This window comes from Myotis nattereri, assembly GCF_964212035.1.
Source record: "Myotis nattereri genome assembly, chromosome: 3".
Classification (NCBI taxonomy): domain Eukaryota; kingdom Metazoa; phylum Chordata; class Mammalia; order Chiroptera; family Vespertilionidae; genus Myotis; species Myotis nattereri.
The window spans coordinates 81,438,340-81,464,471 of NC_138077.1; the positions used below are offsets into that span (position 1 = coordinate 81,438,340).

A 26,132-nucleotide genomic window follows, 5' to 3' on the forward strand; every position below is an offset into this window, starting at 1 on the left:
ATAGCAAGAACCTGCAACCAAGACTACTTTATCCAGCAAAGTTATCATTCAGAATGGAAGGTCAGATAAAGAGCTTCACGGATAAGAAAAAGCTAAAGGAGTTCATCACCACCAAACCAGCATTATATGAAATGCTGAAAGGTATTCTTTAAGAAGAGGAAAAAGAAAAAGGAACTCTTACCATTTGCCACAGCATGGATGGAACTGGAGAGTGGATAAATACCACAAGATCTCACTTATTTGTGGAATATAATGAACAACATAAACTGATGAACAAGGACTGATCCAGAGACGGAGAGGCATTGATTGGACTGTCGGGCCTTGGAGGGAAGGTAGGGGAGGGTGGGGGCAAGGGGGAAAGATCAACCAAAGGACTTATATGTAAGCATATAGGCCTAACCAATGGACACGGACAATGGGGGGGTGAGGGGGTGAGTGGGGAGAGGGGGGGTAGAGGGTACACATATGTAATATCTTAATCAATAAAAAATATTTAAAAAAAAAAAAAAAAAAAAAAAAAAAAAAAAAAAAAATCTCTGCTGACTCAGTTTCCTCAACTGTCCTGTGGCGGTGATCACAGCGGTGGTGAGGATGAAGAGTGGCACCTATGAAACACCTAGTGCAGCGGTTCTCAACCTGTGGGTCGCGACCCCTTTGGGGATCGAAAGACCCTTTCACAGGGGTCGCCTAAGACCATCGGAAAACACATATATAATTACATATTGTTTTTGTGATTAACCACTATGCTTTAATTATGTTCAATTTGTAACAATGAAAATACATCCTGCATATCAGATATTTACATTACGACTCATAACAGTAGCAAAATTACAGTTATGAAGTAGCAACAAAAATAATTTTATGGCTGGGGGTCACCACAACATGAGGAACTGTATTAAAGGGTCGTGGCATTAGGAAAGTTGAGAACCAATGACCTAGTGCGTGGTGCCTCCCAGAAAGGAAGGACTCAGTGCAAGGCTTCCTGTTATTGTTACTTTGAAACAAGCCACGGGCATATGCTTTGTCCCCATTTGCTCATGTGTCCCTGGACCATAAGAAGCAGCCATAGGTCCCAATTAACTTGACAGATTTAGTCACTTCCTTTGGGTGGTTCTCTGTCTACAGGTACAGGCCGAGCACAGGCTCACTCCTTCGGCCTCCCCTCCCACATTAGAGTCCAAGGAGAGCCTTAGGCCCAGATTACTTAACAATCGCTTTTGCTGTTTCTATAGCCACAGTAACAGAAAGTTTCCAGTATCCTTTAAACCAGGATTAATTCTCTCTCTGGGAGCACAGGGATATACATTGCAGTTCATCGCGTAGGAAGCTCAGAGGAAAGCCGCGGGCGCACCGGCACCGCCAGCTCCCCGCACTGGGAAACTCGCTTCCCTCTCCCGGCCTCAGTTTCCCCAGGAGAGGAACAAGGTTGTGCTAGAGCGTATTCCCAAGTCCAGAGCCTCATCTCGCCCCCAACTAAAAAAAAAAAAGCAAACAATTTATTTCCTTTTACACCAAAGACAGAAACCTGTGGGCTCAACACCGAACACGCGAGGGTACCCGGCGCCGGAAGCACCCACCCCGCCGCGCGGCGCGCCCGGGAGCGCGTGCCCGCCGCCCGCCCCGCCCCGCCCCGCCCCGCGGCCGCGCGCAACAGGCCGGGCGGGTGAGTGGAGCGGCGGGGCCGGGAGGGCCGGGCGCGTCCTCCGGGCTTCCGAGCGGGCGCGGGTGGGAAGGGGGACCCCTCCCCGCGGCTCGGCCCGGGGCTTCGGTGCGGCCGGGCGGTCAGCGGGCGCGGGTGGCTGCGGGCTGGGCACGCCCGCCGACCTGCTGTGCGATGCCGGGGCGGGCGGCGTGGACCCGCGGGGCCTGGGCTCCGGGGGCAGCCCACGTGCTCGCCGGCGGCCCGGAGCTGGGGCCGGGCGCCCGGAAAGTCTGGAGGCTGAGGCCGGCTCTCCGCGCCGCGCCGGGCCGGGTGCGAGCGGCCGCCACGTGGGCTGAGCCCCGCCCTCCGGGGCCCGAGCCCGGCTTTGCCGGAGGGAAGCGCGGGCTGGGGCGTCTCTGTCGTCCGTCCTCCCCCCCCCCCCCCCCCACTGTAGCTTTGCAGCCTCCCCTCCTAACAGTCCACTGGTCACCGCATGTGTCCAGCGCAGCTGCCCCGCGTGGGGCTGTCCAACAGGTTAGACTAGAGAGACCGGCTGCGCCCCGTCGGGACCGTAGCCCCGGGAGGCGGGGGCCTAAGGACCGCGCATTCGCCGAGCCCGGGCGGCCTTTGGTTTCGGGCCTCCGGTGGCGGCGGGGGAGCCGGTTTCTCCCACCGTCGCCGGGATGGCTTTTGCCTCGCTGGCCTCCTGCTTTGCAACGTCACGATCACTAAAGCACATTAGCGAGGCGCAGTCCGTGAGCTGGACAGACAGCCACGGCACCACCTGACAACCAACACCTGCCCGTCGCAGCGCTGGGTCAGCAGGGGCCCGTCTCCCCTCCCGGGCCGACAGGCACTTCCGTGGCCTCGGCGGCTGTTACGGCGCCCAGCGGCTCTGCCGGGCGTGGTGCGCGTTTACCTGAGCTGCCGGACCGCCACCCTCTCTGCTGGTGGATCTGAAGTGCGCGCGTGGAACTTACTGTCTTAGCGCAGGTCCCCGGCCCGGCTGCCAGGTTTGATGCGGCCCGGAGGCGTGTGTGTGTTAACGAGGCTCCTGACCCCACCGCGCTGCGGGATGCGCTCTGGAGCGCAGACACCCACGGGCACCCAGCGCCGCCCACACTGCTGAACACCCAGGGCCAGCAGCCAGCAGAACAGTCCCCACTGCGCACACCGTCTGGGCTCCCCCAACGTTGTTTTCTGCAAAGCTTTTGAGATATTTCTCTAAAGTTATATACAAAAGAGGAAAACGGGGAGCAGATGCATTCAGCAGACATTTCTTGGGACCTCGGGGGTGCCTCTCTGCTAGGTTCTGGGTGTGTGCAGGGGCCCTGCCCTGGAGAGGCCGTGCTGTCGCGCGGGCGGGCGTGGCCCAGCGGTGGGGCGCAGAGATGGTAAAGACGCCCACGGCTGAGGTGAACCCGGAAGGAGGCCAGGGTTTGATTCCAGTCAGGGCACATGCCTAGGAGGCAGCTGATCAACGGTTCTCTCTCATCATTTATGTTTCTCCTCTCTCTGCCTCTCTGAAATCAATAAAAAAAATTTTTTTAAATAAAAAGAAGCTGCATTATGGCTTCTTGTCAGTACTTTCCCGTAGACAAGGCTAGGACACTTACTAGTAACAATAGGAAGGCTCTGGTTGTGTTTGTTGGCCGTAGAATGGGTATTGACTTTCTTGTAGAGTTTTAATCCTTCAGAGTTGTTTAGATTAGTTGGTGTGTTTTTGTTTTTAAATTAAAATCTGTTGGCAGTAAAATGTGAATTGTGAATGTTTCTTTTGATTTAATAATTTTACATTGCAATGATTATAGTCAATTCAAACTGTATAATTGCTTTTTTACTTTTTCTAATTGAAATATAATTGCCATAGAACATTATGTTATTTTAGGTGTACAAAAGAATGGTTTAGAATTTGTATAAATTGTTTTTTTAAAAGCTTGCCCCCCCCCCCCCAAGCTTTATACAAATATTCTCACTTCTGCTTGGGTGGTCCGTGAGGTTTATAGGCAGGCTGTGTGGGCTGTACTCCTCTGTACAAAGCATTCTGTTGTTTAATTATCATATTTCTTAGATCCTAAGATATGTCTTTTTTAGCTATTTCTGAAATGGTGATGCATCTTGCAGTTTTTGGTACATTCAGTGTGGTGTGGAATGTCATCTGTCCACTTCTCAAAAGCTGTTAAAAAGAATTGTTATTTTACAACATGGATAGTGTGAGAATCAGAGAAACGGTATATTTTCCCAGTAACTTCTAAGCTAGGTACCAGTGAACTGAGCCTCAAATCATTTCATTGTGAACACAGAAACAATACGTGATGTAACTTTTGGCAGTATAAATAGTGAAATGTATATTCTAACAAAGGCGTTTGTTATGCAGTGCTAGTGTTTGTTAGTGATTGTAGATGGAAAAAATGCGTTGTGTTTATATTTTTGGCATTAGTATTCTGCACACTGTCCGAGCACACTTCCTGAGGAATGTGCTTATATAACTGTGTTCATATATTGTGCTTAAAGAAAAGCCTTTCAATTGCATCTTCCTGCTCTTGACATCCTTACATTATAAGCTAACCAATCGTGGGGGCTAAGAGATGTGTGACTGAATGTGAAACTACTTTTTCATCTTAGGGTACTTTTAATGATGCAAACCTTCTGAGCCAATCTGTTTTTAAAGATTAAATATGGGCAGAGTGCCAGGGCATCCCTGGGTTCAGTGACTGGCTAAGAAGCCCAGCTGACTGAATATAGCAAAAGGGGACCAAGTGCGTAATGTTCCAGCCACTAGTGGTGGCAGCTACACAGTTCCAACCAGGGAAGCTCATTAGACAGCGCCCAGGATATTTTGTTAATTGGGGGCTAGTCACCTAAGCATCCTTTGCCTGGAAGCTTAGTTGTTGCAATATGTAACAAACTCCCAGACTCCCACCCTAGCTGGTTTGGCTCAGTAGATAGAGCGTCCACCCTGTGGACTGAAGGGTCCCAGGTTTGATTCCCATCAAGGGCTTGTATCTCGATTCCAGCCCAGGTTGGGGCAAGTTGGGACGGCACCCAATTGATGTGTTTCTCCCCCTCCCTTTCACTCTCTCTGAAAAAACAGTGGAAAATATCCTCGGGTTAGGATTAACCAAAAAATAATAAAAAATCCGAGACTCCCAGAAGGAAAGCAGATGTTCAGTATAAAACACATTGTTTGCACAAACAGTTAAGTCTGAGTGAGTCACTCTTTTTTTGTTGTTAATCCTCATTTTTTTTTCCCATTGACTTTGAGAGAGAGTGAAAGGGAGGGGGCGAGATAGAGAGAAACATGGATGTGAGAAAGACACATTGATTGGTTGCCTCCCGAAAGTGCCTGACAGAGGTATGTTCCCTTGACCTCAATCAAACCAGAGACCCTTCAGTCTGTGACCAGTGCTCCATCCACTGAGCCAGACCAGCTAGCAGCCGTGGGCAAACTACGGCCCGTTTGAAATGAATAAAACTAAAAAAAAAAAGACCGTACCCTTTTATGTAATGATGTTTACTTTGAATTTATATTAGTTCACTCAAACACTCCATCCATGCTTTTGTTCCGGCCCTCCGGTCCAGTTTAAGAACCCATTGTGGCCCTCGAGTCGAAAAGTTTGCCCACCCCTGAGCTAGGGCCATAGTGAGTCACTGTTAACATTTAAACAGTGGTGGGAATGCTCCTAAGTAAAAACTCCCTGAGGTCTGCCATAAGCTGGCCTTTCGTAGGATAGCAGTGCTCTGTGCTAATCCGTTTTCATGTCTGGGGTCTCAGTACTAGGAATACTTTGTTTCTCTGAATTCCTGGGTTCTTTGGTTGAGAAATCAAAACGGTCTGGAAAACTTGAAAGGAAAAGGAAACATTTTCAGCAAATTTTTGTCTCATTGATGACACATTATAAAACACTAAAAGTTAATTTCTTTTCTAAGCTTAAGCCCTTACCTCTCCAGTGCAAGCTTTTAGTGTCTATTTTTATTAGTTTTCCATCATCCTGTGTTTCTCCACCAAAAGCGCTTGATCTGAGCTATTTGTGGGCACAAAATTTAGAAGCTAAAATGAGGTCACTAGAGAGTTTTGTATTTTGACGTTTCCACTTCCTACTGTGTTCAGTTTACAGTTGGGTTGTATTCTGAAGGTTTATTAATAAATTAGTTGTTGCAACATGTAACAAATTATTCCAGGGTTTATTCCTAGGCCCGACCGCTAATTGTACTTAGTCCACGTTGTAGCTGAACTACAGCTTAGTTATAATGACAGAGGAGCAGAAAACAGTGTTCTTGCAATTCGGATAGCCCAACAAAATAGGAAGCCATAGCATCCACTAATAAGTTACTGGTCTCTGGGAAAAATTGGTTTTTATAAGTGCAGATGTTTAAAATTTATTTTTTGTTTATCCTCATCCAAGGATATTTTTTCCGTTGATTTTTGTTTTTTAGAGAGAGAGTTGGAGGGAGGGAAGAGAGAGAGAGAGAGAGAGAGAGAGAGAGAGAGAGAGAGAGAGACATCAATTAGTTGCCTCCTGCACATGCTCCAAGTCGGGCCGGGGATCGAACCTACAACCCAAGCATGCGCCCAGGAATCGAACCCTTGACCCTTTGGTGAGCAGGCAGCCGCTCTAACTATGGAGAAACACCGTCTAGGGCTGTAAGTGCAGATTTTTATAACCTTTTTTGGGGACAGAGACTCCTTTAAGAATCCGGTGAAAGCAATGAACCCACCACCGCCTCCTAGAAAAAATAAAAGTTTAAATAGAAATTTGCAGTTTCAGGAAATTCATCTAATTTGAATTACCATTTTTGAACCCCAGACGAAGGCCACCTGCTTGATAACCATAGTTGTGGTTTGGGGGCAGTTCTGAGAGGTTTGGCAGTGCTTGCGAGTGTTGCTGCTCCTGCTCCTGCAGTGCGGTCTGCAGGCCAGCAGCCCCCCTGCCTGGGCACTGTGAGAACCTCCACCCTCTGCCCGTCCGTCTGTCCGTCTGCCCATCTGCCCATCTGCCAGGCCTAGCGCCCAGGGGATGTGTACGTCCGAGATGGAGCTGCTGTGGTAGAGGTTTGTGATGTGGGTATGTTGTTATGTTTAACTTACAGCTTTTTAAAGACTTGGGATATAACTACCTTTAGCCTTCACTTTTCAGCTTGTAATTAGTTTTTCTAATGGGAGAGAGGTTTCTGATAAAGTGACACTTTTCAGGCCTAAGCTGAGATTTGTAAGTGGGAGTTTCACGTGGTTGAGGAAGACTTGGGAGCAGGCTGCTTCTTGCTCCGGCCGCCAGCTGACACCACACCCGGGATGTGGCCGTGGGCGTCCTGGCCGGCAGATGGGGCGGCGCTGTGGTGCGGGGCGCCTGGAGTGGGCGCTGTTGGTGGCTCTCCAGCCAAGTGTCTGTGACTCAGAGTACATCTCATTAGACTTGGGACCCGGTGCTGGTTGAAGCCAGATTAAAAGGATTTTTGATTTTGCTGTGTCAGTGGCCGAAGGCTGAGCTGTGACGGGGAGCTGCTGAGAGAGTCGCATCATTTAAGTCGGGATAGTTATGCTTCCCGAAAAACAAACTAGGATCCACAGCAGTGCTGTGTGCATGGACAGCGTGCTGTCCCCAGAGGAATGTGGGATCCGCAGGTAGACTCCTGGCCGGGAGGAATGGTGTGTGGGCTCCAGGCTGCACCGGAGGAAAAGGCCTGGTCCCACAGCGTCTCCTGCGGCCACGGCCGTGCCTGACTGCGAACACCAACACGAGCTCTTTGTTCTTTGGTAGGTTTGCCTCCCCTCACAGCTTCGCCTGGAAGACGGGACGATGCCCAAGAAAGCAAAGCCCGCGGGGACTGGGCAGGAAGAGGGGCCTGCTCCCTGCAAACAGCCGAAGGCGGAGGCGGCGGGGGCGCCCCTCGCTTTAAACTTCGACAGCCCCAGTGGCTTCTTTGAAAGTTTAATCTCGCCCGTCCAGACGGAGACTTTCTTCAAGGAATTCTGGGAGCAGAAGCCGCTGCTCGTTCAGAGAGAGGACCCTGCGCTGGCCGCGTATTACCAGGCCCTGTTTCGGCTCTCAGACCTGAAGAGCCTGTGCGGCCGGGGTCTGTACTATGGCCGGGACGTAAATGTCTGCCGCTGTGTCCACGGGAAGAAGAAGGTTTTAAATAAAGATGGCAAAGTGCACTTCCTCCAGCTGAGAAAAGATTTTGATCAGAAAAGGGCAACAATTCAGTTTCACCAGCCTCAGAGATTTAAGGTAACAGGTTCTCCCCCCGCGGAATCCTCCTGTGTTTAAAGGGTTAACAGGTGGCCACAGACCAGCTCAGGGGCGAACCTGTGGTCTCCTGGTGATTTGCCTCCTGCCCACTTGAGCAGGGCGAGCGAGCGCCTGTTTGGTCTTCAAATGCATCTCAAATGAGGAGATTCTGTGTTCTCTTTTGGCCGCATTGTTAGAAAATGTCCAACATGCAGGGTGGACAGGGTTGGGTGGCATAGAGCTGCAAACCTAAATTATGTTGCTGGCGTTAAAAGTTCCGTGGGCTGGCTCTTGTCTCGGTGGAAGGCAGACATTTCTGTCGGGCTTGCCCCTTCCTTGTAATTGAAGGCAGGCAGAGTAGCATCACGGTGGTCGGGTCCTTCTTGTACTTGCCTCCCTTACGGCCTGCATCTGCCCAGGGAGAGGCTGCAGAGCCGTGCAGATGTCCATGTGGCCTCAGCCCCCGCCCCACAGCTGCCGTGGGAAAGCCTGGTTCCTTTCTCTCTCGCAGGGATGTGTGGCTCCCCTCGCCCCTCAGTCTGGCTTATACCCTGAGGAGGGGATTAGTGCCGGGAGAGGGGGCAGGTACTCGGCCCCTTTCCCCCTTCTCCGCCTGTACCCGTTTTCAGTGAGGTTGTCGTTTCTCCTCCCATCCCGTTACATATCAGTTTTGTGCGGGGAATTCCGAAATGTAAGTCTCTCGTCCTTACTTCTTGCCGGAAATTGAGACGGAGGCAGCCAGAAGCTCACTTAAGGGCGTCTCCACACGGGGGTTCTAGCAGCTCAAACTCAAACATTTCTAAGAGAGAACTCCTTTTCCCCCTTCGAAAAGCTGTTCTTTAGCAAGTCCTCCCCATTTCAGTGGATGGAGCTGGGAGCTAACTCACTGTCCAAGGCAAAAGCCCGGGGGTAATTGCCCATCAGCAGGTCCCGGCAGTGCTACTTCCAAGTGCGTCTTGACCTTTCCACTCCCTCTCCCTTCCCGCCACCCGCTCATTCCTCTCCTCACTGCTGCCTTTGTAGCTTCCCAACTGGTATCTCCTGCTTTCGACAGTCCATTCTCCACACAGTAGCCAGAGTGAGCTTCTAAGACATGGAGGCAAGCAGCAGACGGACTAAACTCAGAGGGAAGGGGGGGAAGGGAGAGATTAAGAAAAGAACTTACATGCACACATGCATAACCCATGGACACAGACAATAGTGTGGTGAAGGCCTGCAGGGGTTGGGGTTGGGGGGGAGCGGGGGGCGGGTGTTAACTGCAGGAGTGGAGTGGAGGGAGTCACTGGAGGGGAAGGGACATTTGTAATACTTTCAACAACAAAGATAAAAATAAATAAATAAATACAATAAAAATGTAAATTGGATCCTGTCATCTCCCTGCCTAAAGGCCTGCCGGGTCCCAGCCCGCCTGCCTTGCCAGTCTCGGTTTTGCGCTCCAGGCTTTTCTGTGGGGCCAGTCCTCGCGCAGAAAATTATCGAGGGCAGAGGTGTCGGCTCTTTCACGCTTCTTAATTCTCGGGATCTGGGAGCTAATAGCTCAGTACAGACTGTAAGCAAATGAGAACACGTGCCCGTCTTACTGTTAATGGACTTTTCCCCTCCCCCTTTCCTCCCCTGTTGAAGGATGAACTTTGGAGGATCCAGGAGAAGCTGGAATGCTACTTTGGCTCCTTGGTTGGCTCGAATGTGTACATAACCCCTGCCGGCTCGCAGGGCCTGCCGCCCCATTATGATGACGTCGAGGTGAGAGCGGGAGAGCGCTGTGGGGCCGGGGGAAGGAGGAGTTGCTGATTGTCGGGTCAGGATGGGGGTCAGGGCTCAGGCCACCTCTTGGGCCAGGTCTCTGTCCACTCTTCCTGCGCCGTCTCTGGAGACCTCGGCCTCACCTGGATGTTGGGCCAAAACCACGTCCACCCAACGGTTTCCTTCCTGCTCCTTCCCCGAGGGGACGGGTCGTTTCCGCCGACTGATAGGAGGGCCACACCCTCTGTTGCGTTTATCTACAGAAAAGTGTGATTGGCTTTCTCTCTTGGCAGTGTACGGTCCTTAATAAGGCGAAGCCACAGGGCAGACCTTACCTCTGCTTTCACTTCGTCCTTTTTCTGTCGCTGCCAGAAATACATAGAGTTTTCCGTTTGTGAAAACCTAGGGGCAGCTGGATGAAGGTCATGGTTTCCCTGAAGCGCTGGCACCTTGACAAGCGCTGATTTCACTCCCCGGGAGCTGCCAGAAACACTTAGCGTTTTGGCTTAGGTATTTTGTAGTTTTATTTTTGTACCAATACAAGGTGTGATCACAGAGTAATTAGTAACAAGTCATTTTTTTCTCCCTTAAGAGCAATTTGATATCAGTGCATTTTCCAAAAGGTCTTGGTTCTTTAAAAATACTTTTTTAACAGAGTATTGAGGTATCTTTGGCTGAATGAAGAACACAAACCTTAAAGCTTTTCTACCTGCCAGAGATTACATTCGGGATCTTAGACATCCAGTCATCTCTGAAGCTCGGCTTTGCCGCGAGAGACCATGGGCTGTAAGCTGTCGGGTCGGAGATCTGAAGGGATGAGACTGTGGTGTGTCGTGGGATGTAGAGAACGCGGCGAGGCCTCGCGGAAGGGAGAGGAATGGTATCCCTCTAAAGGCCAAAGCCACAGTGCGGAGTGAAATGTGTCTGATCTTCCTTTCTATTTTTTATCTGAAACGGGTGATCCATCTGGGCCCCCAGAGGCTCCCTCGGGAGCACCCGCCTGCGAGGAAGCTCTGACCTCGGGCCTGTGGCTCTCCCTCCCCAGGTGTTCATCCTGCAGCTGGAGGGGCAGAAACACTGGCGCCTCTACCACCCCACGGTGCCCCTGGCGCGCGAGTACAGCCTGGAGGCGGAGGACAGGCTCGGGAGGCCGGCACACGAGTTCACGTTGAAGGTATGGGCCTTCCGCTGTGGGCGCCCCTCCCGAGACAAGTTCAGGTCTGAGGCTCAGTGACCCCCTCGCGGTCCCGTGGGAGTGTGTCCCAGGGTTTCGGGGCCGGCCGCTCATTCCCCCCAGCACTGCGGCTTCCAAAGGCTCCTGGTAACTGGCTGAAGTGAGCCAAGGAGGCGCTAAGTTCATTTCCCAAGTGACCTTATGTAATCTCCACATACTGTCCACGTCCAGCAGGAGTGAATCATGAATTTGCTGTCCTCTGACTTCTCTCTCGAGTAAACGTGGAAGGCTGGTCTTGGGCAGCTGTGCCAGGTCTGGGCGGGGGGGGGGGCAGGGGGGGCAGGGGGGGAGGGGCGTTGGCACTGGGTGTAGGCGGCTGAGGCAGAGCCCAGCCAGGGACCCCCGTTTTCCTACTGGTAGTTCCAGAGTGGCCCATGCTCCTCCTGACTGCAGCCGACTCTGCACTCTCCCCCGCTGCTGCATGTAGCCACCAGAAGAGCAGTAATCACGATGGCCCTTGGAGGAGGCCGGGTGGCTTGATCCTGCCCTGGCTCCTTGGTGTCCTGCTGCTGAGAAAGCCTGTCTGTGAGCAATTAGCTCAGTGGTTCTCAGCCTTCTGGCCCTTTAAACACAGTTCCTCATGTTGTGACCCAACCATAAAATTATTTTCGTTGCTACTTCATAACTGTAATGTTGCTACTGTTATGAATCGTGATGTAAATATCTGTTATGCAGGATGGTCTTAGGCGACCCCGGTGAAAGGGTGGTTCGACCGCCAAAGGGGTGGCGACCCACAGGTTGAGAACCGCTGAGTTAGCTGTCCAGGGTCGTGGCCGCCAACCCCAGCAGGTGGGGTGAGAAGCAGTCTTAGGGGATAAGACAGCTCCATCATTAAGCTTTGTACCTTTTCCTACAAAACATAGATTTAATTTCTTTCCGTGTCAGTAAGATAATAGTTCATTCAGACCGTTCCAGGGATTCTGCCTGCCTGGCATACTTGTACATAGTTACTATGTTTTTAAATTTCTTGTATGTTGAAGTTATAATTAGTGTCCAGTTATTACTCAATGCCTTGTGGCCCCTTCTTGATTTTAAAATCTTTGCCGGCCTGCCAGTAACTGGGGGAACAACCTCCCCTTTTAGGATGGGCGCCTGTATTGCAGGAGACTTCAGTAAACACAACAATAAGGGTACCTTTCACTTCTTATGCTCTTGGTCAGCAGTCAGCAAACTGTGGCCCATGGGTCAGCATACGGCCTGACGCCTGTTTACATAAATAAGTTTGTTGGGTCCCAGCCACACTCATTCCTTAGGTCCAGTCCAGGACTGCGCTCACGTCACCCCGCAGGGTTGACTAGTTGCTGCCGAGACCATGGGGCCCACAAACCACAAATACTGACACAAATATTCCTGACCCTTTACAGGGGGAGTTTGGCAGTCCTTGGTCTTGGGGAAGCATGTTTATCGAGGCTCTTGGTTGATTATTTTTAGGCCGAAGGCTAAGCGGCCCCTGGTCTCTGAGGCGGGGCTGAGTTACCCACACTGATGACTGGCTCCCTGCCCCACCCAGAGGGCTGGGCTCCGCCTGGTCCTCAAGGCCGCTGGGGCCGGACAGAGGAGATGGCGCTCCGCCCACTGGTCACCCTGATCACAGCTCCTTAGAAGCCCGCGCCTCCCGCAGGAGCAGGACGGCAGCGTGTGCGCAGGGCTGTCCCAGGTGTTTGTGCACGTGCGAGTTTAATCAGTGAAACCCCTCAAACGTGACTGTGCGTAAATGCCCAGTATATGCAGTAGAAAAGCTGGGCCCCTCCGGTGGGCGGGGGCTGTACAGGGCCCTCTCACCCCCGCCTCCGGTGGCCGCCTGTGTGGCACGGCTGCCCAGCTCAGGATCCTGGGGTGGCTTCGCCCCGTGACGGGGACTGCACTGTGGCTGGGGAGTCCGACAGCCCTGAGTGAGTCCCTCCGCCGGCACTTAGGAGCCGCGTGTCTCGGGCGAGTTATGTAAGTCTGTCTCCTTATTAACACGCAGACCACAGTATTGACATTGCAGATTGTAACGACTGAAAAATATTACTTTGATGCCTCCCTCACATGACATTCCTGGAAGAGATGGGTATATGTCAATATATTGCTGCTTATCAATATCACACACACTCAGTGACTGGAGACAACACACTTTCTCTCACTGTTCTTCAGCTCACAAGTCCAGAGGGGATTTCCTGTGGCTGAAATCAAGGTGTCCTCGGTCCGCATTCCTCCCGAGGCCTCGGGGCGGGTCAGCTCCGGGCCTTTCCCTCCCCAGAGGCCGCTGCAGCCTGGGCTCACGGCCAGCAGCCGGCAGCCTGGTCTTTCTCGTGCTGCCTTCTCTCCGGTGCTCCCTGCCAATGCTCGCCCATAAGGATCCTGCGATTGCTGGGGGCCCACCTGCACAATCCAGAAAACCGCCCTGTCAGCAGCCTGATTCCTATCGCAGCCGTCGTTCACACTTGTTGCCATTGTCTGTGTGACCTGCCTATGCACAGGCGCTGGGGTGAGGACAGACATCTTTGGGGCCCTGCCACAGTGCCCTCGGCTTTCTCTCCTCTCCCCCTCCGGAGCCCCTCCCTGCAGGCTTTCCTTTCCCCCATTCCTCCAGAGCCCCCTTCTCAAGGTTACCGTGACCTCCCCGCGGCCAGGGACAGGGTCAACCCTGAGTCCCCACCTTAGTCTGCCTGTTGGCAGCATGTGACACTGGGACCCTCGCCTTCTTCCCTGTGTGTCCGGGAGGCGCCCGCTCCTCTCATGGTTCTTTCTCCGCCTTCCTGACTGTTGCTCGTCATTCTCCGTGGTTTTGTCTTCAGTCTTCCCCCCTCCGCAGGGTAGGGGCCAGGGTCATTTCTTGGACCTCTTTTCTCAATCCATGGCCACGTCCACGGATTAAATGCCTTCCACACTGGCGTATCTTAAATGCTGTGTTGTATCTCTAGTCCATGTCTTTAGACTCTAGACTTATATAGTCTCAGTTAGAAAGGTAAAAGGTGTTGACAATTTCATATTTCCCAAATAAAAATCATGTCCCACCCTGTCCCAGCCTCCTCCCCTCTATAAATGTGTCACCATTTTTCTTCTTGTTTAGGACAAACCCCTTGGACATGGATTTATACAAAAACTTCCTATTTGGTGTTTCCTTTTCTGACATAACCACCACAGTGGTCCCTTGAGATCCGCTGCACCTTCTGCCCGGCCCTCCAGTGACTTTGATTAAACCCAGAGTAAAAGCCCAGCCCTAAAACCGCCCGGAAGGCCTATAGTCTGGCTGCTTTGCTGCCTTCTCCCCTCCCTTCCCATCACTTCCACCTTCACTCACTACCCTGAGCTACACTGGCCTGCCAGGGGCTCCTCCAATGTGCCGGCAAGTTCCAGCCTCAGGACCTTGGCACTCCCTCCCCTCCCCCCCTCCCTACCCCACCACAATCCTTTCTCCCCAGGTAGTCACATGGCTGGCCCACTCACTTCCTAAAGTCTCTACTGAGCTGTCCCTCCAGCAGAGCGCCTTTCCCCTGAGCGTTCTGGATAAAACAGCACCTCTTACCCCAGGCACACCCGCCTCCCCTTCCATCAGCATCGGCCCCTCCTCCTTCCTCTGCTGCTGCTTGTGCTTGCATTGCATTTCCACCACTTGACATTATTTATTTGCTACTTTAAAAAATCTAAGCCAAACGCCTGCTCATTGGAATGTACTGCACGAGGCAGGTCTATGTGCTGCTCAGTGCCTGGCGTGGGGGGAGGGCGGGGAAGTGGTAGTCAGTGTCTGTGGGATGAGTGAATGAATGAATGAATGAAGTATGTATGTGAGGGCCTCATCAGAGGGCTGGCACTGAAACACCCAGCAACGCTAGCTCTAACTGTGAGGAAAGCATTTATGGACTTGAACTACTGATTTCCCGGTCAGCTGGGTTCGTGGCAAGTAAGCCTCCGGGATAGCCCTTTGAATATAATAACTGTATACTGTTTCTTGCTTTAAGGCAGATCTTAACATTTTAAAAAAGTTTTAAATCTGATATTTTCTTTTTAATTTTTAAATATAGAGATAGAAACATCAATGATGAAAGAGAATCATTGATCGACTGCCTCTTGAATGTCTCCCACTGGGGATCGAGCCCACAACCCGGGCATGTGCCCTTGACCAGAATCGAACCTGGGACCCTTCAGTCCACAAGCCGATGCTGTATCCACCGAGCCAAACCAGCTTGGGCTAAATCTGATATTTCTTTAAAGCATTTAAAAAATATATGTTTTTACTGATTTTAGAGAAAGAGGAAGGGAGAGGGGTAGAGAGATAGAAACATCTGCCTCCTGCATGCCACACTGGGGAGGGAGCCTGAAACCTGGGCACGTGTCCTGACCAGGAATCGAACCAGTGACCTCTTGGTTCATGAGCCAACATGCAACCAGTGAGCCACACCGGCTTAAGCTCTTACCCAGTGAGCCCGACTGCTTCCCGTGGCTGCAGACGGGAGGGAAGCAGCTCTCAAGAGCCCCTCTCCGCTCCTCGGCAGCTGCTACTGTGCCCTCATCAGGTGGGATTAGGAGGTGGCTCAGGGCAGGGGTGGGTCGGGAGAGAGCCAGACAGGGTGGGGGAGGCTCACCTGCCTGAGGAAGTACCTGATCTTTACTTCTATTTTTAGGTTCAGGTGAGGGGTTGTTTGGTGTTTCATTCAAATATTTCTCGAGTCTGTCAGGTGTGCTGGGTGCCCTGGTAGTCTAGGTTCTGGGAATACAGATGGAGACAGGCTGCGCCTGGAAGAGCGTACAGACTGGCGGGGACTGGCGGGAAAACCGTGTTATAACAGCCCACCCAGCATCGCCGGAGAGCTCCTTTATCCCTCCAAAAATCCTGTGAGATTTGGGGCTGTTGCCTCCATTTTACAGATGAAGACACTGAGACTTTGGAAGGGTAATTTGCTGTGTGAGCCTGTTCTTCTCAGCCCCACGGGGTGGAGAGGGAGCAGCTCCCCGGCCCTGACACCTCCCTGGCCCTGGGTCTGGGCGGAGTAGCTTCAGGTCTATCTGGTTTCAGTTTGTGCATAAAGAAAGCGACTCCAGGTTCTGACAGCCAAGCCAGGACGGGTCACAGTGGCCCGCAGGCCTCCAGGAGCCCGTGCTCCTCTAGGAGAGGTTTCTAGAATGGAGAACGGAAACTCAGTCTGCGTTTGTCTCCGTAAAACAGAAGAGGGAGAAGCTATCCTTGTTAACTCTTCCCCCTCTTCCTTTCCTCCCTTTAGGCTGGCGATTTGCTGTACTTTCCCAGAGGGACCATCCATCAAGCGGACACGCCCCCGGGGCTGGCCCACTCCACTCACCTGACCATCAGCACCTACCAGAGCAGGTGAGCACCCTGCCTCCCCGCCTGGCGTCCTGGGACAGCCCGAGTTGTGGCTCACAGCAGCCACGTTCAGGTGGCATTCAGGCCACCACCTCGCACTTCTCCAAGCCGGGGTTCAGGCTCCTTTGCTGACTTCATAGTCCTTGAGTGTCCTGTGCTGTAGGCCGGCCTGGGCTTCCTCCTGGAGATGTCATGAACCCGACTGTATGACACTGGGAGTTTTCCAAATTATGGCTCCCGTAGTTTAGGAAGAAGGAACCATGGCTGCAGGTATGGCTGTGATAGTGAGTCAGGCTTCTAGTGTGTGTGTGTCTGTCTGTCTCTCTGTAAAATATTATTATGGTGGTAAAATATATACAGGAGTGGGTAAAAGTAGGTTTACAATTGTGAGTACATTATTCTAATAAATAAGCTGTTGTAATAACCATAATCTGCATATCTTTTCATATGAATAGCTGAAACCTACTTTTGCCTCCCCCTTGATTTGAGAGAGAGAGAGAGAGAGAGAGAGAGAGAGAGAGAGAGAGAGAGAGAAAGAGAGAAACATTGATCTGAGAGAGAAAAATGGTTAGGTTGTCTGACCTGACCGGGGATTGAACCCACAACCTGGGTATGTACTCTGACCAGGAATTGAATCTGTAACCTTTTGGCGTCCGGAATGACACTCCAACCGAGTCACCCAGCCAGGGCTTAACTATTTTAAGCGTACAGTTGAGTGACATCAAGTACACTCACACTGTTTTGCAACCATCACCACTATCAGGTTCCAAAACATTTTCATTACCCAAACAGAAACTCCGTTACCATCGAAACCTCTGGGTCTCTGTGAAGGCTCCCACTTCTTACAGTTGTAGGAATTAAAGCGGGAAAGGCAGTCTGGAGGAGTCAGACCTAAGAGTAGTTCCATGTTCCATTTCGGCAGGTGCCTTGTCACATGACAGGCCCTGGGCAGTGGCACCTTGTGAATGATTTCCTAATAGCATCAGCCTTGCCAGCTCAAACCCCGTTTAAACACCAGCCATTAATTTGTCAGCATGCGGGCCCCAGGCCCTGCGCTCGCTGGGAGTACAGGCATTGCATGGAGGGCCTTTGTGGGCTTACACGCTGGAAGTGGTGCAGGAGGGAGGTAGGCTGCGATAAACTGTATCCCAGGTTTGCAGAGGAAACTCGTGGAGCAGAGAGGGTGCACTAAGCAAAGCCGGGCGTCACCCACGCTGAGTGAGAAGGGGAAACGTTACTCAAGGCCCCCGCACCCTGGAGGTGTCCCCTGCCTTGGGCCTGGTGCTCCTTAAGGCACGGGGGAGTGGGGGGGGGGGCTCTTCCCAGCACCTCTCTGGGGCACTGGGGCCTGCTGGTGGGACAGCAGCAGGTGATTTGGCTGTTTTACCAAAGTGAACTCCTTAAGAGGCCCAAGACCCACTCTGACTCGAAGAGCAGACAGCTCTGTTTAACGCAGTTCAACTCCTCCGGGTGGGGGGGGGGGGGGTGTTCTGTGCCGGGGAAGGTCGGCACGCCTCCTCCAGTTCCAGGATGTGAGGTTGGGGTGACATTGTCGCAGAGCGGGAGGCCACCAGGGGGTAGTGGATGTCTTGGGCACATGCCCTCCTGTGGTTTTTGTCCTCCTTGGCCGCTTGTCGGGAAGTATGTGTTAATTCTGCTTGCTGAGTGCGAAGCCAGCTTCACACGGTGAATTTCCATTTCGCACACAGCCACACCCGCTGGTGACACAGGAAAATTTAAACAGCTAAGAGGCGTTTAAAGAGGGCACCCCCGGGAGTGGTTTCTCACACGGGTGCACTTTTAGGGGCGAGCCAATTCTAAATGCCCCTGAGAGAGCACAGGTAATTGAACACTGAATCGCCTCCCCAGATGTTACTTCTGGCCACTGGCTTCTACCTCCTACCCCAGTAAAGCCATTGCTAGAGTTCAGCAAGTTGTGAGAGCAGTTCTTTTGAAATGGATGTTGACGGATGTTTTCCTCTTTACTCTTGTGTAAGGGGCGCAGGAAAAGGTAACGTGTAACTGCAGATAATTACACAGTCCGGGGATCTTGCTGGTACCCTAAATGTATTGCTTTTGGAATTTTTGCACATAAAACTTTTTTGATCCTATGATGATTGTTAAAATTTCCTACAAAGCTCTCCTCACAGACACTTATTACAGTTAAAAACATTAAAAAAATTGGTCCCTTCAACTTTCTACTTCATGACAGTATATGTTTAATTCTTAAAATCATGAATCAAGTCTCCCTTCCCACCGCTGACTGCCCGTGGGAGTGTGGGAGGGGCGGGAGGACAGTGGGATGGACCAGCGTGTAGGTGTGCCTGCGGGCCACGCAGACGGAGGGAATGGGGGGGCAGGGAGGGGGGGCCTGGGCGGGGCCTGGAGTGCAGGGAGGTGCCATTTGTGGTGTCTGGCTTTACTAGTAATCAGTGGTTTCTGTGTATTTTGTTCTGTGGTTTTGTTGTTGGTGGTGCGTGTTCCAGTTCGTGGGGAGATTTCCTTTTGGACACCATTTCGGGGCTTGTGTTTGATGCTGCAAAGGAAGATGTGGCGTTCCGGGCCGGCATCCCTCGGCAGCTGCTCCTGGTAAGGGGAAGGCAGGTGGGGAAGGGGGGGCTCACAGCCCCGGCAGCTGACGCCGTGGCCGACATCCAGGGCCCCCAGGGCCCTTTTCACACGAGCCATCGAGCCATCGTCCCTTCTCCTGCGCTGACCCCGCAGAGCCGGGTGGTTGAGGACGCACGGGAGGGCCGCACGTTGTGTGACCGAGAAGCCACGGTGCTGTGCGGACGGCCTCTCTGTGCTCCTGGCGGCAGGAGCGGGCCCTGTGGGAGTGCTGGCTGAGTGAACGCTGCATAAGTAACGTGGCTGGACTTGCAGGGGCAGCCAGCGCACGTGAGATTTCTGCTTAGGAGAGCCCGGTGGGGGCCCGGCCTTGCCGTTTCCCTGGCGCTCTTGTCCGTCCTGGGTTTGCGTTGGGCAAGCAGCCGTTTGGCTGGTTTGAGAAGATGCGTGAACCCAGGGTGGACAAGTGCTGAACTGGGCACAGGTGTGTTCACTGTCTGACGCAGTCACCTTCGGACAGTGATTTGCTTTCCGAGAGGCTAGAGCCCAGACTGCATTTCCAGGGAAAATCCTGAAAATGGATTTTTGTGTGTGCGAACAATAGGCAGCTTCAGATGGGCAGTGGTTATATGGAAATAATGGGACGTTGTTCAGAGGGGCTCCGGTCTCCTCAGTCCCCACTCTCTGGGGGTGATGTGGATGTGTCTATACCAGGGGCTGCTCTGGAGACCGGACCGAGGCCCCAGGTTCTGCTGGATTCTGGGCCAGGACTCTCCTCCGTTTCTAGCAGGTGGAAACCACAGCCGATGCGAGGAGGAGATTAAGTGGCTTTCTGAGGACGCTTGCCGACCACCTGGAAGGCACCAACCAGCTGCTTTCATCCGACATGAAGAAGGACTTTGTCATGAACAGACTCCCCCCTTTCCACGTGGGAGACGGAGCAGCGCTCTCCACGCCAGGTGAGCTGCCGTCTTCTCCTCGGGGTCAGGGCCAATGTGGTATTCGGAGGCTTTTCTGGGTGGCCTCTCTGAGCAGGTGGAACGTTGGAGCATTTTAGAATTTCCACGGAGCTGGGCCTGTCTCTAGTGTGTGTGGTTGGACAACACAAGCTGCACGCACGCCTTAGCTTCGTGTACCTCACGGTCACGTGCACAGACCTCGAGTCCCTGCCCGTGGGGAATGAGAGCTCCGATTTTGGGGGAGATATATGTGTATGCACAGGTACTCGGGTAAAAGCCGTCGTCAGGACGTTTTAAGGACTTGAACATCGAGACATTCTCCTTGGAATTAACTCTGGGAGGGGGAGCACGTTGCCGTTCAGCAGGTGGAATGGGAGAATGCCCCAGGTGATCACCGACCTCCCCCAAGTCCCAGGTGACTGTTTTATGACAGGTTTAGGCTGCAAATGACCTAACACACTTCTGGGGGGTGGTGATTTCCATGTTCTGTAGCAAAGACCAGCAACACCAACTCCTGTGGTCGGACACACTGGGGTTTATTGACTTGCTGCAGCGCAGAGGCCCACACACACTGTTGGGAGCTATGGGGCATCTCAGTCAAAGGGCTTTGCTCTGGGTTAGGTGCTGTCGGGAAGTCGGGGATCCTGTGACTGGGACTCGTACATCTGAGCCTATGGCAGGAGGACTGATGTGACGACGGGCAAATCAGCAGCGGTCTCCTTCGCCAGGACAGGAGCTGTCTGGTCACTTCTGCCGTGTGGACGATGTTCTTTTGCCTGAGTCCTGACGTGTCTGCAGCAGTCCTGTTCGTCTTGATCTCAGTCAGCGCGGCCTGTGTGTTACATGGTCTCTGGAGCCGCCTCACTCTTGTAGAACACCGGGAGGCCATGGCCAGGCCGGGGCCAGGGGCTGCCTCTTCCTCAGTGGGGCTGAGCGAGAGCAGCATCTTCACCAACTTTTATAGAAGCCTTGTTTATCACCAGCTGAGAACCACTGGAATAAACAATCCCTTCTAACACTGATTCTATTTTTATTATATCTTTGGGGGAAGTTTAGGATTTGTTTTTGATTGTATCTATTCAAAATAGCAAATGTTTTACCAGCACATATTTTAATCTTTAACAGAACAGAGCTTTCTGAGTCTCGGAAAACGGCCCAGAATATTTTTCTAGTTTTCCTTATCTTAGCCACTGTAGTCAATAAAGCTGTGATCCCTTACCAGGGAAGAGGGCCCTGTAGGCTAGTCTGCTTGTAGTGGCTGCCTTTTCACTAAGTTAAAGTCAATTTGAAAATTATTTTTGTCCCTGTGAACGTTACCAGGTGGCTTCTACCTGACACCATGCTCGATCTACACAGACTATTTGCCAGTCGCGCAACTAGTAATTGATGGGGTGGTGCAGTCTGAACGCAGGTGCTCCTTCTGGCGTCCACATGTAGAATAAGCAGCAAAAGAGGATAAACTGGAGGCGGAGTGCTCTGAGCAGAAGGGCAGGGCCCGTCTCCGCTGTTTATGTCTATTTAATGTACTTATCGGCTCATCTTATATCTGTCCTCACTATGAGAATGGGCTCCATAAGGATGTAAACTATATATATCATCACTATAAATGTCAGGGTCAGTAAGTAAATACCCTGATTGGACTCACTGCAAATTGTCAGTCAATGTGTTCCTTAAACAGTTGCACCTGCAGACTAGTTGGATCCTGCTGGGTCCCGCTTTTGAAAACTGCTTTTTTGTCTGGATTGTCTAGGTGGACAGTTGCCGAGGTTGGACAGCATCGTGAGGCTGCGCTATAAAGACCACATCGTCCTCACGGTGATGCCGGATCAGGGTGGGTCTGTGAGTATCCAGGAGGGAGAGGTTTCCGTCCTCAGGGCATCTCCCTCAGACTGACAGGTGGCCACGCCCTCCCCTCTGGCAGTCCCTCTGCTCTCACAGCTCAGTGCCTGCCATTGCTTTAGGGCGATACTGCCCAAACCTCACTGTTCCACATTTCCCTTCCTGGTGGGCATTTGAGGGCCTGCTTGCCCTCATCTCCCACAGAATCCTTCTAAAAAAAACTGATTTCAGAGAGAGGGAGAGCGAAAGATAGAAATATCAATGAGAGAGAATCATCACTTGGTTGCCTCCTGCACGCCTGCCCCCTACTGGGGAATCGAGCTCGAAATCTGGGCCTGTGCCTTGACTGGGAATTGAACCACGACCTCCTGGTTCATGGGTTGATGCTCAACCACTGAGCAACACGGAGGCCCACAGAACCCTTTTAATTGCCCTCACATAGTGATTGTCTGGTCTCTGCCCCGAGTTGGGTTTCAGGCCATGTTGCTCAGACGACTTTGAACCCTGTCCATGCGTCTCCCTACCTCAGTCCCTCTTCCGTCCTGTAAACTGTGCAGGTTTGTCTTTACATACAGTTTTGTTCATGTTTCTTCTTAAAAAAAAAATCTCTGTCCTGTGGGAAGATATTCTACTTTCCATACGTGACCCAGTAGTTCCCCAAACTGGCTGATCGTAGAATCAGCTGGAAAAGTTTGAGATAATGAATTGCTGGGCTCCATCTGGTCTGGGTTGGACCCCCTGCACTTGTTACAGCTCCCCCTACAACCCAGAGACCCTTGGAACTGTCCCAGGCCCAAGGCTTCACCCGATTCCTCCTGGCCAGCTTTCTCGGGAGGCACCTCAGGGATGACTGGAGGGATGGGGGCACCCAGATGAACAGACTGCTCCAGCCGTCAGGGCCAGACCTGGGGGGGCTGGTTTCTAATAGACACAACACCTCAAAAGTACACATCTTCATTGAAAAACGCCGTCACTCTGCTAATGCATCAGTTTGGGGCCATCCTCTCCCAGGCCAAGGTGTTGGGGCTTTACCTAAGGCGACGGGGAATGGCAGGCTCTGGCAGAGTCTGAGCTGCACTGTGTGGGAGGGAGCGGGAGGGACGTAGAGGCCGTTGGGGAGGCCACTGTAATTGGAATGAAAGTTTTATAGATCACACAGCTGGTATTTCTCTAGAGGTAATGTTCACGCCATAATTTTCATGTCAAATTTTGATGCAAAAAAGTGCAGGTGTGATTAAGTGAAGAAACTTGAGTATTTCATTAGGTTGCTATGTAAATGGTTGCTTTTGGATGAAATCAGGTTTCTGAAGATGCTCTAGCAGGTGTACTGTTTCATCTGTTATTTGCTACAAACAAATCGTAATCTGTGAGGACGGTAATGAAGTAATAGGCAGACACACAACATATCACAACATTTTGCCCAAAGGATTCTTTACAGTAGTCAATAAATTTCACTAAAGCACCGAGGTTTTAAGATTTTTCTTGGTTGTTGACCCATGTTATTGGAAAAAGCTCCTAGTAACGAAACCCTCTAAATTCTGTTGATGACTTAATGCTTTTTCTTTTTAAAGGATGAAACTCAAGAAAAGATGGTTTACATCTACCACTCCTTACAGAACAGGAGAGAGACACACATGATGGGGAGCGAGGAAACAGAGGTTCGTTCCAACCTGAAGTGGATGCTTTTCCTTCGGTCGGTGGTGGCTGGGAGTCTGTTCCCTCTGATTTATGGGAAATGTGCTTCATTATGACTGCAGTGCGGGCTTAACGTTCCATACACCTGACAGCCCTTGCGAGTCACATGGTTCTGTGACGTGCAGACACTAGCTGGATGTGCAGGAAAGGTGTAATGTAATGCTAAGCATTTACGTTAGGATGTCTTTCCTCAAGTCTGAGTTTTCATACAGGAATTGGCAAATTCTGTAAGTTATCTGATTATAGTCTATGTGCATAGCCTAGCCCAGTGGTCGGCAAACCGCGGCTCGCGTGCCACATGCGGCTCTTTGGCCCCTTGACCGTGGCTCTTCCACAAAATACCACGTGCGGGCACGCACGTACAGTGCTATTGAAACTTCGTGGCCCATGCGCAGAAGTCGGTTTTCGGCCTGGGCGAGTCTGTTTTGAAGAAGTGGCGTTAGAAGAAGTGGGGGTACGTTTGCTGAGGTTAACCCCTCAGATTGAGGACGTTTTTAGCAAAGGCCAGCTTAGGAGTACCCTAATTAAGTTAATAACAATGTACCTACCTATATAGTTTAAGTTTAAAAAATTTGGCTCTCAAAAGAAATTTCAATCGTTGTACTGTTGATATTTGGCTCTGTTGACTAATGAGTTTGCTGACCACTGGCCTAGCCCATCTGAAACAAGTTTCATACTTTGAAGGGCGTCAAAAATAACGGCATACGAAGAGTTTTGGGAGTTTATATGAGAGTGCCCCTGGAGAGACATAAGTGGAGTATGATCTGACTGGTTTATCCTTTTTCAGGCTCATGGACTTCGTTTTCCTTTATCTCATGTGGATGCACTGAAGCAAATTTGGAGCAGCTCAGCGATTTCTGTCAAGGACCTGAAACTTGCTACAGATGAGGAAAAGGAGAGCCTGGCCTTGTCTCTCTGGACAGAATGTTTACTCCAGGTAGTCTAGCGCCTCTACGCACCGTGTCTAGGATTCTGCATACACAGGAAAAGCAAACATTTATATGTTGGGGGCCCCTGCTGCTCTGAGTAGCAGACAGGGCTGGAGGGATGGTTACATACAACTTGACTGCATGTGTTCTGGTAACAGGAGACCCACCGGTTACAAGTGGTCGTATGCATTAAAGAAAGGATGGCACATTACTCCGTGTCCTAGAAAGTGGCAAAACCGTACTTGTGACAGGTTTATTTATCCAGTGTGGTAGAAAAGGCACAACGACAATAAAGGTATCATTTAAATTTAGAAGTTGTTACCTGGCTTTGTCTCTGTTCTTTGGAAGAAACTTCTTTAAAGAGCCTCATTGGCTCTGTAAAATTTTTAAGCAATTAACATGAAGAAAAAAATTTTAACTTTTTTTTTACAATGACAATATACATACCTTTTGTATACACAAGCCCCCATTTAAAATAAAGTTACCCCTATAAGTTTCATTAAATAATGCTGCCACACTAATGAGAGGCACTCATGTCTATGGGCGTGAGGGAGTTTTACAGATGCTGCTTGAAAGATGACAGAAGAGCCTGAGATTAAAGGAAAAACCCCAATGATATCTACGTGGAAAGACCAAGTCTCTATAAAAAGTTCTCAAAATAGTGGGTCTTTGAGTTTAAACAATTCACTGTTACTTTATATTCTAAAGTGCATATAGGTTGATATTTTAAAAAATACCACTGGAGAACTTAATCTTTCTATGTAAAAAATAGGACATTTTTCTGTTTTCTGGCAAAAGTTGGGGATAAAGGGAACAGTTATCTCCAACTCTCAGTTTAAAACCAGCTCAGGAAGGAAAAATGCTTGTGAATTGTATGGTTAAAGGTGGTAATGATTACTTTAAGCCCAAGGTGATATCCTATCTGATTTTGCTTAAATAAAAGCTATTTAAAATGGGAGTGGAACACTGAGTTTTCTATTTCGTAGAAAAATCAACTCCACTTTTACTTACAGTAAAATGGTATAGTCAAGTCTCAACTACTACTTGGTTTTAATTTGAACATGTGAAACTTCCCTTTATCAGGCAAATAAATACCTGACCATCTTCTATGGAGGTGAAACAGTTTTAATAAACCCTTCTCGAGGGCAGATCAGGTGAAACCGAGGGGGAGGTCTCACACCAGGACAGGTGACACTGAGTCCTGTGGCCCACAGGGTGTCTTGCTAATACTTAGAGTGCAAGGATAGTCAGGTGATTTGTGCTTTTTAAGTCTGAAGGACTGAGCAAAGGATGGCCACAGACAATACTCCATATTTGAGCCCTTTTCCTGATAAAGTTCAGGTCCCTCCCTGGGGTCAGTTACAAGTATGAATACTTATGGTGCTTCAGTTATAAAAGCCTCAATAGAAAACCTTTAAGGTTTAGCTATTAATACAGCAGCTTAATAGGTTTATTAACTATTCTTCAAATATTGCTGAAAATTATTCACAACCTATAAGAATTTACTTCCCCGCACCTTGGACTCATCCACACATGTAGTAGGATGTGAATACCTACAGGTCGGCAGCACCGCCAGCGTCCTAAATGATGCTGTCAGGAACGGAACATACTGGGTGGACGGAGAGAGAACACCGGCGTCGGTAGACTTGCTCACCCATGTTGGAGATGAAGCAGGAATAGAACCTTTAACCAGAAATCATGACCCGTTCCTCACAGGGGCACGGAGCAGCTGGCAAGAATATGCTGAGCTCCCGGTGGTGAGCACCGGTGGTGCTTCCTGTCCGGGGAGGCACGGCGCTTCCCCCTTGGCTCTTTCTAGGGATGCTGCCGAGTCTCACAGGATTTCAATGTCCCACTTCTGCGTTTCTTTCCCCTCCAGGGGCTGGTTTACTATGACATGGGTCTTGTCATAATAATTTCCTCCTAGAATAGAAATTCCAAAAGAAAAGATTATGTCTTCACACAGGTGCGCAACTGTGTCCACCAGC

The 26,132-nt window shown here is 50.9% G+C and overlaps 2 protein-coding genes across 3 annotated transcripts in view; one reads left to right on the forward strand and one right to left on the reverse strand.

Moving 5' to 3' along the window:
* Positions 1-1,640: 1,640 nt before the first annotated feature.
* Positions 1,641-25,102, forward strand: RIOX2 (ribosomal oxygenase 2). 2 transcript variants are annotated; one of them, XR_013995685.1, is made up of 10 exons: positions 1,641-1,663; positions 7,402-7,872; positions 9,496-9,615; positions 10,661-10,789; positions 16,054-16,157; positions 18,641-18,743; positions 19,510-19,681; positions 21,432-21,512; positions 23,092-23,178; positions 24,003-25,101. XR_013995685.1 is itself a non-coding variant. In XM_081086743.1 (10 exons), the coding sequence occupies exons 2-10, from the start codon at positions 7,441-7,443 to the stop codon at positions 24,159-24,161; spliced, it is 1,395 nt and encodes a 464-aa protein (XP_080942869.1). In that variant the 5' UTR covers positions 1,643-1,663; positions 7,402-7,440; the 3' UTR covers positions 24,162-25,102. The 2 variants fall into 2 exon arrangements, 1 of the variants encoding a protein (XP_080942869.1); XM_081086743.1 differs by having other exon boundaries at positions 1,643-1,663; positions 21,432-21,520; positions 24,003-25,102.
* The window catches only part of CRYBG3 (crystallin beta-gamma domain containing 3), a gene marked incomplete at its 5' end in the record, with an annotated part of 133,244 nt that continues 131,475 nt past the window's right edge, over positions 24,364-26,132 (reverse strand). Inside the window, one exon of the mRNA XM_081086732.1 lies at positions 24,364-26,067. Within this exon, the coding sequence (XP_080942858.1) occupies positions 25,979-26,067 (89 nt within the window). The 3' untranslated portion in view covers positions 24,364-25,978. The remainder of the gene's footprint in view (positions 26,068-26,132) is intronic.